General features: G+C 36.8%; 1 protein-coding gene across 1 annotated transcript in view; it reads right to left on the reverse strand.

The window, feature by feature from the left end:
• The window catches only part of ptprt (protein tyrosine phosphatase receptor type T), a 335410-nt gene that overhangs the window by 218623 nt on the left and 104088 nt on the right, over positions 1-12699 (reverse strand). The window contains 3 exon segments of the mRNA XM_073852511.1: positions 3210-3384; positions 5915-6030; positions 10091-10172. Of these exon segments, the coding sequence (XP_073708612.1) occupies positions 3210-3384; positions 5915-6030; positions 10091-10172 (373 nt within the window).

A 12699-nucleotide genomic window follows, 5' to 3' on the forward strand; every position in this document is an offset into this window, starting at 1 on the left:
TAGAGAGCATTTGATTGGACAGAACATTTGATGAGAAACTGAAGTGCACGGTGATATCATCAAAATCGTTGATTCATATTGGCGGAAGTGATGAGACTGTAAGTTTTGAATGCCCATATCTTGTAAACGCGAATTTTGTCATTGTTTTGAAGCACACTAGCTTACAGATAATCTCAAGGCTAATATATTCATACTAAAAGCAAAAAAACTTTAATTTTGATTTCAGGGGGACTTTAAAGGGGTCATATGATGTTGCTAAAAAGCGCATTATTTTATGTATTTGTTGCAATGCAATGTGTTTATGCAGTTTGAGGTTCAAAAAACATTATTTTCTACATTCTGTACATTATTGTCGCTCCTCTCTGTCCCGCCTTTCTGAAACGCTTCGATTTTTACAAAACTCATCATTGATGGAAAACGAAGTGTTCTCTGATTGGCCAGCTGTCCGGTGCATTGTGACTGGCTGAATACCTCAAGCGTGTGACGGAAATGTTATGCACCTTACCATGCCGTTTCTCGGCGCGACGAGACAGAAATAATAAAACCCATTACAAACAAGGCATTTGTTGCATCCAGTGGGGACATGATTATAATGTCTCATACTGTCTTTATATGTGTTGTAAACATAACACCATGTCTGCATTTGCGATCGTAAAAGTTACACCTTCTTTCTTTCCATATACATCTAGGCGGTGTTATGCTAAACTCACCCTGTGACGTTGACAAGTGGGGTGTGTTTGAATGAGCCGTTTTAGGGAGGTGTGGCTGAGTCTTTACTTTTATAATAAATATCTCTTTGGTTTTGAGACTTTAAGCTTTGCAACTTTACAGATCTCATCTATGCACAAACAGCTTGTAACACTCCAAAGACAAAGTAAAACAAGAAAACACAACATATGACCCCTTTAACAAACAATCAAATCATGTTTGTGAAGTTTTTACCTGCTTCTGGAGTTCTAAAGTTTCCCTTTTATTATTTTTCAGGTCTTACAGAGCAAATAGAGGATTCGAAACTGTCCCACAGTGCTCGATCCAGCAGCGACAGCAATGCTAAATCATCTGCGAAGACAAGCTTTAGATCCGCCGTCATGCTGGGTACACCTGGGAACTCGAGTGGTTCCAACTCTAATGCAGGTTTGCCAGCCCTTAAACTTACTTTTACTGTCTGAGTCAAAGATTCAGTTCTGTTCGAATGATTCTTGGACTCAGAACTTAATCTGCACACACAACTACACACAAGTCAAATATATATCTTTTTGAACCACTGGTGCTAGATGGGACAATCAGTTTGGTCTAACAACTGCAGAAGAAGTGCAAGAAGTGTTTGGGAAGACCTATATGAAGAAATTCATTATATCTGCGATTTTACTAGTGGCACAGCAATTACATACTTCAACTTAAATGATTAGTCAGTTACATTATTGCCCAGTCTACCTTAAAAATCATTTCTTACAGACTTCTCATTATTATTCATAGATATTCACACATTTGAGTAGACACCCATACATACAATACCGTATGGATGGCTTTTCATGCACGGCTTCACAGAAATACAAAATTCTCTGTTTAGGTTCAAAGAATATTTAACGGATAGCCTAATTTTAGCATATTTCTAATAAATGAGATTTACTGAATATGCTTAACAGCGCTGAAATGTTAATTTAACACTGTTAGCACTCATATATACCTAATTAGACATTGAAACTTTGAAAATACGTTGATATATTGCATATCAGTCTAAACTCAAAGTGAACAGATTTAAGAAATAAAGAGGGGATGTTGAATTATTGGCCAAAAGACATTCTAGTACTTTGTAAAAAGCCAATTTACCTAATCTATTGCTATCTGAAATGAGTAATACCAGCTCCTAATAAAGACTAAGGACAATTACTGATGTCTCTGTAGTGATTAAAGGGCTTAATCATGTCTTTTTTCCAAAAGCAGCATTGAGAAATGGTTGGATTTCAGCTAATTCTCTTTTTTTTTTTTTTTTTACATCCAAGTGCCATATGGACAGACAAGCTTGAATCCCAAGCTTATCATGGGTAAAGAGCACCACTAAAGGTGTTTTTGGCCATGCTAAGTCACACACAGCACAGCTACAGCCAAACAGATGCTAGCATTTCTCTCAAGTCCAGTGACCACACGCTAACAAGCCTTGCAGAAAGGGACCAAAGCGTTTTGTTATTTCTGCTTAAGTGGGACAATGTCTCTGTGGTGAAGCTGAGGCTCTACCCCATTATCTTAAGAAACAGAGAGAACCAAGCTTCTGCACTAGTCGTTAGCAATGCTAGCTGAAATAATGAACACTCTGTGGGTAACAATTCAGGAGGAATCCTGCTGCTGACGGCTGATGCCGGTTATAAGTGCTGTATTTTGGGATGTGGGTTTGCTTTGTGTGTGTGTTTTGGCGAGTATCTCTCAACGTGCATGCCAGCTTTTCAAAGCCAATGTCCCTGAACGCTGGGCCACATTTATGAAATGTGAGCTGTGGTGATTTGCATAAAATCAAAGTAAACTTTCTACATAAATATAAGTTTTTCAGACAACAGAGAACAATGGAGAATGTACAAAAAAGTGCATTACTATAACAAAGTTATTGTTTTCATTTAACTTATTTCTGCTTGATTTTTCAAATTAAAGTAAATTATTAATGGTTAGTCTAAAGTCTAAATCATAGTTAATCACATTTGAAAATAAAAGTTAGTGTAAACATAAATATGTATTACACATACCACTACAAGTCAAAAGTTTAAGAAGTCTCTTTTGCTCACCAAGCCTGCATCCAAAATACAGCAAAAGCAGTAATATTGTGAAATATTTTTACTACTTAAATATTATTATATTAATACAAAATAAATATTATTAATATTGTACTATTTTTTATTTATATTTGAGCTTTCAACAGTATGTTTTCAATACAGCCAAACAACCAAAAAAAAGCCAAAAACATTTCCTTTTTCTTTGCTGTGATTGGCCGAGCAACATGAAGAGTATGGCTGTTGTTATAGATACTGTCCATCACCCAATAGAATTGAATAGATGTTAATGAACTCTTTATGTTGCCAAGTATCAGCCAGACTGATGAAAACAGAAAATGTTTGACTATTGAAGAACTTGTACTTGTAGATGTACAGATCATTACAAATTCACAGTCACATTTAAGTTCCTTCGAAATGGCATAACTGCTTGCAGGTGACCATACGCACCTTTGACGCTGAGTTCAGCATAGTTTGACACCCCAGATCCTCCATCTGAACGAATGACGCAGCGGTAACGGCTGGTGCTGCGCAGTGACGTGTCCGTTACGCTAACGGTAGCGGAGAAGCGCCGATGGTTCACCACTCGGGTTACCATGAGAGATGTGTCTTTACCATTCCATTGCTGAAAAACAGAAAAATATGAAATCTTATATGTACACATAATATGTTTTACAAGGTGGACCATAGTGCTGCTACATTAAGGCACAGGCACAAGCTCTTAAAACACACTGTGCACAGTGAGAACTGGTGTTATGTCTTCATATCTCAGAGCTGTAGCACAGGATAGATGGAGGCTTACAGTCTGCAGCCAAGGGAAAAAGTAATTTTATCCAAGACTTCATGGACACAGACACTGGCTTAGAAATCCTGCTGACAAAAATCTCCAACAAGTTATTAAGTTTCCTCAAGCGATGTGTCTCGGGACCAAGGTTCAAAACCTCCCAATGCAAATGAAGTGAACGTTACACACACACACACACACATAATAGAGACGCTCAAAGATAAAATCAACATTTTGAGCATGTACACTGAAAAAACTGAAATGACTGTCATTTAAAATCTTATATTGGTCAAATTGAAAACAGTTGTTTCCAAGTTTAAACCTGTTTTATGAAACAGCTCACCAATTTTGTTTACACAGTATTTTCTTTTTACCAGAGTGATAATGTGCAGAGCACATACTGTCTAGCTTTACTGACTGCAAAATTATTCGGGTTTTATAAAATTTTCATGCGTTTTAGCGCACAACAGAAAATATGCTGCATATTTGAAGAAGATGGCTGTGTCCAAATTCAGGGTCTGCATCCTCCTTTGGATCCTTCCTACCCGGTTGAAGGAGGAGGGGTCCTCCGAAGACCGTAAAACCTGGAAGTAGGTGTCTGTAAATTTGGACAACCTACCCTTCTTTCAGTTCCCTCCCTTACCTGTTGCTCATATTCGGTCGCCTAGCAACCGTGACAGCGCTAAGCAAGAAGTAAGGTTATCTGTACTGCACAAAACAAAAGAGCTGCTCTTTCGTCCCTAAAAGCGTTAAAAACAGCTTCAATCACTAACAAGAATTTAGCTGTGTGTAAGGGGATATTCACACAGGCAGTAAGAAAGAAGCTAGTTTACGAAAGAGATGTTTTTTTAACATATAAACATACAAATGTAAAAAAAAAAAAAAAGCTTAAAGTCCCCCTGAAATCAAAATTAAAGTTTTTTGGCTTTTAGTATGAATATATTAGCCTTAAGATTATCTATAAGCTAGTGTGCTTCAAAACAAAGACAAAATTTGCATTTACAAGATATGAGCATTCAAAACTTACAGTCTCGTCACTTCCGCCAATATGAATCAAGGATTTGGATGATATCACCGTGCACTTCAGTTTCTAATCAAACGTTCTGTCCAATCAAATGCTCTCTAGAATCCGTAGTGTCCCGCCCCCTACACAGAGACGCAATACACGGAGCAGATCATATGTGCGATCGGCATGTATTAAATTACACAGCCTCAGCATGATTATGATCACTATTTCGTTTTAGCAAGAGTTTCATATTGAATCTGTGGGTGATTTATTAGTCTGTGGCTGTCATAAGCTTACAAATGCGGCTTTACTGAGCTCAACGGCTCTGGCCCGAGCAGATATAAATGGAACGCTATTGGCTATTCAAAATAAGTGGGCGGGGCTGGGCGATATGTTTTTGTTTCAGTTAAAAGTACGTCACCACATAGAATAACGCTGCGTGTTTCAAGGCACTTCAGTGGACCTTTAAAGCTAAAACCAAAGGCCTAATTAGACAACCGCTGTAAAAAAATATTTTTTTAAACACCAGTTTTTTTAAAACTTACAGCATTACTACCGCTCGCTTCGTCCGCTATTATTTGAAAATCTCTCTGCCGAAAGGAATTATGGGATAGGTAGGATGGGAAAGGATCCACTAGACCCATCCTTCCAATTCGGGGAAAAGGAGGACGTATTTGTGGGCCGCATTTGAAGGATCCTACGAATTTGGACAGCCTTCGTCGCGGCGCTGTGACGTAACATCCTTCAAATGAGTCCTCCGAAGGATGTAGACCCTGAATTTGGACACAGCTGATGTCTCAATTAATTACATTTATATCTAAAGAAAATATATGGATTGTCGGCGCCAATAGCCTTGTGGGCAGCGCGCTGACACACAGCGCCGTTGCGCTCCGGGCGTTCCGTGTTCGAATCCCGACTCTAGGACCTTTTCCGATCCCGCCCCCCATCTTTCTCCCACCTCGTTTCCTGTCACTTCTGATCTGTCCTATCTCAATAAAGGCAAAAAATGCCAAAAATAAATCTTTAATAAAAAAGAAAATATATGGATTAAGCATGGTATGGTCTTCATAATAAAAGTCTTTTTTATTCAGGAAAAGAAATCAGAAATCATATATTGGATTAAAAATGAATACTTTTTTATCTAATTATCATAAAGTTGGCCCACAGTATATTTTTTCAGTGCTATAACCTTTAACCAGGAAAACGTTTGTAAGCAGGTCTAAGCAAAAACAGGCAGCACATAGTTTAACAAAATAAGGAATAGCACACACAAAAAATAATGTTATTAAAACTATATGTTGCTTTCCCCTTATGTGAGACTGTATGTGAATGCATATGTGTGTGAGGTTGTGTGTACTGACTCACCTGAAGCCAGAGTTTGTCATGTTGTGACCATTTGCCTCCAGCAATACACTGGAAGGTGGCGTTCTGTCCCACGTTGACCTCGACATTCTGCAGCCGCAGAAAATGTGGCGTCTTGCCTACCAAACAAAACACATATACATTTAATAACACTTAATACAACATCCATGCAACTGATATATAGCACATGTGCTCTATAGACACTTATGGCCAACCGAGCAGTAGCCCAAAAAGTGTTTTTACTTAAAACCTAAAACAGTTTTTAGATTTTTTTTGGCACCCTCAGATTCCTGATTTTCAAATAGTTGTATCTTGGCTAAATATGGCCCTATCCTAACAAACTATACATCAATGGAAAGCTTTTTATTCAGCTGTATAAATCTCAATTTGCAAAAATTGACCCTTATGACTGGTTTTGTGGTCCAGGCAGTGATGGAGTACTCGAGTCCTGGACTCGGACTCGAGTCCGACTCGAGTCACTATTCTTTGGACTCGAGTCCGACTCGAGAATCCACTCTCTGGACTTGTGACTCGACTTGGACTCGCAGATTGATGACTCGAACTTGGACTCGGACTCGAGGATATATACAATCGGACTTGAGCATTCATCACTTTGTTTTTGACTAAATATGTTATAAAAAATTATATAAGGTGTTACACTTTTCCTGTTTCGTGCCCAAGACCGGCCGCGATCTCCCTTCACAGACACTGCTACCTCTCGCTCTCTTTGCTTGACAACACACTCACTGACGTCACTCACTTTTACGCTCGTGCAATGCATGATGCATGATTCGCGGGCTAAATGTTCACATTTGTAAAATGCAGAAAGACGTGCCCCGGATCGTGAAGTTCGCCTACGCAAATTTTGCTTCTAATGCTGGAAAGAGCAGTGCTATGTTGTGTGTGTAATCGCACAATTGAGGAAAAGACTGGCACAACCTCAAACTTTAACAGACACCTGTCACGGATGCACCCAGAAACATAAGCAAAATGCTTTCCATTGCCTAACGTTAGCTTTTTTCAAAAAAATATTATTGACTAATGCATATATGATAACAAATAGAAGAAGCTAGGGTTAATGTATGTCTGGTTCAGATTACAGCATTTTTTTGTCTGTTGATAACTTAACGTTACTAGTCACTGTGCCAGATCAGATTTTTGCGATATTTGTCTGTTGCGATAGTCACTGTGTCAGATTAAACATTTTTTTGCAATTTTGACTCTTAAAATCCTGTGGTGTCGACAAGAAACATGTCAGACGTTACTTTCTGACCAGTCGCTTGCCGTCACACACACGCACACACACACGTTAAATAATTCGGTCACACACACAATCTCTCTCTCTCTCTGCATATCGTATTGATTTTTACGTTTTAAGTATCTTTAAAATACAGTGTCCTGTAAAATGCAGGTTTTTTTTTTTTTCGCTGAGTGTATTTCTGTAATACAGTGTTAAAGGATTAGTTCACACAAAAATGGAAATCTCCTAATCATGTACTCCTCCCATTGCCATCCAGGATCTTTTTTTTTTCTCCAGTGGAAAATAATTTTTTTTCTTAAAAGAAAATCAGTTCAGGATGTTTACTTAATGGACTTCAATGCCAACTCAGTTGGTTGTTCTTGTTTCTTAATCAGGGTGAGTAAATTATTAGGAAATTTTCATTTTGAGGTAAACTAATCCTTTAATGTTACTTATATATCAGAAATATATAAAAAAAATATTTAAACTATTAAATATAATCGTGCCACAACTGGAGACATGTAGACTCGAATACGGGACTCGAGACTCGGCTCGGACTCGAACACTGGGGACCTGAGACTCGACTCGGACTCGAACTCTGGTAATGGTGACTCGACTTGGACTCGACTCGGACTCTTCTTTGGTGACTCGGACTTGGACTCGGACTCGAACACTGGGACTCGAGACTCGACTCGGACTCGACAGTTGGTGACTCGACTACAACACTGGGTCCAGGTCACATATTTACTAGAAATCACTGATTTTCCATGGAGTGAGAGTCAACGGGGTGAAATGTTTTTTTTTTTTTTTTTATTAATTATTTTGGTAACACTTTAGAATAGGTAACACTTATTCATTATTAACTTATTCACTATTGACTTATTAGCATGCATATTACTAAAATATTGGCCATTTATTAATACTAATTAAGCACATATTAATGCCTTATTCTACATGACCTTATTCTACATCCCTAATCCTACCCAATACCTAAACTTAACAACTACCTTACTAACTATTAATAAGCAGCAAATTAGGAATTTATTGAGGGAAAAGTCGTAGTTAATAGTGAATAAGTGTTACCTATTCTAAAGTGTTACCATTATTTTTTTTTGGGATATCCACATTCCTCCACAGAAGAAAGTACTTTGTAAAGGTTTGAAATGACATGAGGGTAAATGCATTTTGTGATACTTCTAAATATTGTAAATATTCTAAATATCCTTAGATGTTCCATGAAGATATTTTGTACATTTCCTACCATAAACATATCAAAACTTAATTTTTGATCAGTAATATGCATTGCTAAGAAATTAATTTGGACAACTTTAAAGGTAATTTTCTCAACATTTAGATTTTTTTTTTGCACCCTCAGATTCTAGATTTTCAAATAGTCTCAACCAAATATTGTCCTAACAAATCATACAAAATATATAAATGGAAAACTTATTTGTTCAGTTTTTAGATGCTGTATAAATCTCACTTTCAAAAAATTGACCCTTATGACTGGTTTTGTGGTCCAGGTTCACATTTAGCTAATTAAGTGTACTTGTGCTTACTTTTCTTACTAAATATCAAAGAATTTATCTTTTATAGTATCTAATAACATAACATTCTGGTTTCGTAAGTGTTCCTATAAGTGTTTATGCATTTTGTGATAGTAGTGAACATGGTTTCTGTCTGGCTTTCTGTTTACGTTTAGAATCACCACCTGATAACTAGAAATTTAATGGAGCACGCATTTGTATTCAATGCTTTTTCCAATAAACATTCTCTCATTTGCATGTACAGGTGCATAGAGATTTACAGGTGCATTTGTCAGAAGGCTAACTCTTGCACTAGCTGAACTCTGTAGCAGTACAGCAGTCTCAACTCTCCCTGCCAGCTTCATTATCTGTGCATGCATTTCTACACAAAAGCCATATCAATCTTTTTCAATTAAAAAGTCACTGAGAATATAGATTTCTTTTTTTAGTTTCTCTAATATAATGTGAAAAGCATTCAGATTTAATGAAGGATCTTAAAATTACCCACATGCATTATTATGGCAAGTAAAAAAGTCAAGATACTTTCATGATCTATGCTTGTGTTTTTCAACTCTGTTCTTATTATATTTCTAATAAAAGCTCTGGTTGTGTGGAATGGAATACTAGCTTACTGCATACTGTGCAATATAAACTATTTACTGTTTTTCATACATTGCAAGTAAAACTAAACATTATGCAAATATAACAATGCCAATAGTTTGCTAAATGATTACATGCAAATTTGCTGTCAGTTATCAACTCTGGAATTATTAATATTATTAACAATGTTGATTATAAAAAAATCAACGAAAAAAATGTAGTTAAACTGGAAATAGATGAAATGTTATCTGAGTTAAAGATAATTTGTCATTCAAAACCTGTTACTTCTGTAATCAAACATAAATCTGAATTAAGGATTTTGAATATGAATAAAATGCTTATGAAGTCAAACTTTTTTTGGAATGACATGCAATGATGAATCATGCACAATAAGTCCAGGGGTCATTTTAATTTCTACAATATGAATTAACCTCATTCTTTCATCATCATTGCTGGCTTTGCATTAACATTAGTGACACAGAGAGATCTTGGACAGTGAAAGTCAAAGGCTAAAGTTCTCCTGTCACAACAAGAATGATGTGGGTCTGAAGTCTGAGCACTCATCTCTGCAATCTGTCTCCCTCTCTCTCTCATTGTCAGCACAGACCTGCTTGTTTTCTGGCCTTTTCCATTTCTGTTCAACCCTCGATCCACATGAAGTGCTTTTCACAGTAGTTGACAGACTGAACTCCTACAGCGTAACCAAGACTGTGAAAGTAAGCAGGCGCTGTGTGTGTGTGTGTGTGTGTGTGTGTGTGTGTGTGTGTGTGTGTGTGTGTGTGTGTGTGTGTGTGTGTTTGTGTGTGTACTCACGGCAAGGGTGGGCCAAAACGTGTATCTCATCCACTGCGATGAACCCAGGATGCCCTTGCACAGACACTGCCTCAAAAATAACCTAAACGAGAGAAGAGGGGAGAGGAAATCAAGTGTTTAAATCAAGTTAGCTTGTTACAGACTGAACTGAGATGGTGTATGTATTTCAAGCAGGAAAATATTCAAATTGGCAAGTCAACGGGAGAGATCTTTTAACTTTAAAACCACCTACAGCGGCCCCAAATCGTATTCAAACACTTGCGGTAGCCTTAAAACTGTTTGAATGTCAATGTATCTTGAATTTATTTTAAAGAAAGACACCACAAGAAAACATTTCAAGATAGACATAATAATCTGATAATCTGCGCTGAAACTCTGCAAGCACAAATCCGAGCACACACATATGGGACTGGCATGGTTTGCATGGCATACAGTACATGCCATGTGGTGAGGACATGTGTGGTCTGAACAATGCCCTCTCTCTCAGAGTTGCCAAGGACTGGCACTAGAACGCCGAAACTTGGACACACGATGCACTTGAGTCCCTGGCTTCTCAAAAAGGCCTCACTGTGACCAGTCAAGAGACTCAATCTACTCGAGCAGATTCAATTCTCACCATGTTATTCGGGGTGAGACTGTAGAGACTAAAGGTGTGTGTTTGGACAAACCACAACCAGAGAATGTCACGTTTCAGATCAGAAATGTTGTGGAAACTGCTTTCAGTGGCTTTAGCTTTGTGTTGTTGTTTAGATCGGTTTTTAATTCCCGAGGAAAGAGCAGAGCGAAAGTCCTGCTTCAAGAAAGTTTTGGAACAAGATGAAGTTGAGCAACCCTAGTGAAAAATAAATACAATAAAATATATTGAATCATGCTATATATACTACAAATACATTTACATATTATGTACTTAAAGTTCACTTCCAGAACAAAAATTTACAGATAATTTACACACCCCCTAGTCATCCAAGATGTTCATGTCTTTCTTTCTTCAGTCGTAAAGAAATTGTTTTTTTAAGGGAAAACATTTTTCTCCAAAATGCAGTTTATATGTGGCTTCAAACATTGTTTTTAAACATTACAATGTATATACTTTTTATCCTCAAACACTCATCTTGCTCTGCAGTTAGGGTATGTCGAAAAACTCCCATCTTATTTTCTCCCTCAACTTCAAAAATCATTTAAAAATCACATCACTGCAGAAGTACCAACCCAAAGTAAACATGCAAACAGCCTCGAAAAAAAAAAAAAAAAAAAAAAAGGTAAAACGATGTAATACGATTTTGAAGTTGAGGGAGAAAATAAGATGAAAATAAGAGTTTTTCAACATACCCTAACTGTCTTGAACCGGAAAAAACAAAGTTCAGGCAGAGCAAGACAAGACGAGTGTTAAGTATATAAATCGAAATTGCAAAAAAAAAAAAAAACATCGTTTCGCTAGATAAGGCCCTTCTTCCTCGGATGGAAACATTAACAAACCGTATTTGAGATCGTTTGAAGCCACATATAAACTGCATTTTGTAAGTTCAAACTCGAGTCGCCATAAAAGTCCACTACATGAAGAAAAATCCTGAAATGTTTTCCTCAAAAAACAATTTCTTTACCATTGAAGAAAGAAAGACATGACAAGGGGGAAAGTACATTATTTGTAAATTTTTGTTCTAGAAGTGAACTTCTCCTTTAATAAAAATATATTTTAAATTGTATTTTTAGTATACTAAAGTGGTATATTTAAAGTCTGCCACATTGGAACAACTAATTTTGTACATAATGCACTTAAATTGTGCAGAAGTATGTCTGATTGTGCTAAAGTGCAAGTACTGCAAGTATTCTTTAGGTACACTTCCAATATTTTGCATTTAAAGACTGATAAGATTTAAAGATCATACAGTCCTCATCAATAGTGTCAGTAAACATATTTTAGGCTTAATATTAAGAAATGTGCATTGTGCACAAGTAGTACTCCAAAAACATGTTATAGTCTCAAACGACATATTAGTAATTATGTTAATAGAATTGAACTATACTTAGTATAAAACAAATGCATTATCAATCTATTACTGTTTTACTAGGGAAATATGTTCAATTATGAATGATCGTCATTTTATCATCCTTGCCCCTACTCAAGGACGTTGGTGTATTCAGAATTTATTTACGACATTATGGCTGACTCAAATGATCTCTGAAACTGTCATGACATGGGAAAAAGAACTGCTTTTTTAAAATGTACCATCACAATTTCAAAAAGAGACAGATTTTCCCTTTTTCCTTTTGCATATCATAAAACTTTACCCTTTAAACACTGTCACGTTGAAAGTGGCACCCTACGATTTAAAATGTATCACGGCAGGAAACAAGTCAATTAACCCAGAGATTCGTTTTGGCAAAATTGGCCACTTATCTGGCAAATTCGTTGCTCTAATCAAACTCACAGTGGGATATTTTTCAGTATAGTTTATGATCCCACAGGCAGATTGTCTAGTAGATATTAGTTCTTGATATTTAACAGGTAATTTATTAAGTTCAGCTCAGCAAGAGAAGCGAATGCTTTTAAAAACTTTAAATGGCAAACTGGGAACAAGCACACAGAGAGTGTGAATCTCAATTTTTGT

The sequence above is a fragment of the Garra rufa genome, chromosome 12, assembly GCF_049309525.1.
Source record: "Garra rufa chromosome 12, GarRuf1.0, whole genome shotgun sequence".
NCBI lineage: Eukaryota > Metazoa > Chordata > Actinopteri > Cypriniformes > Cyprinidae > Garra > Garra rufa.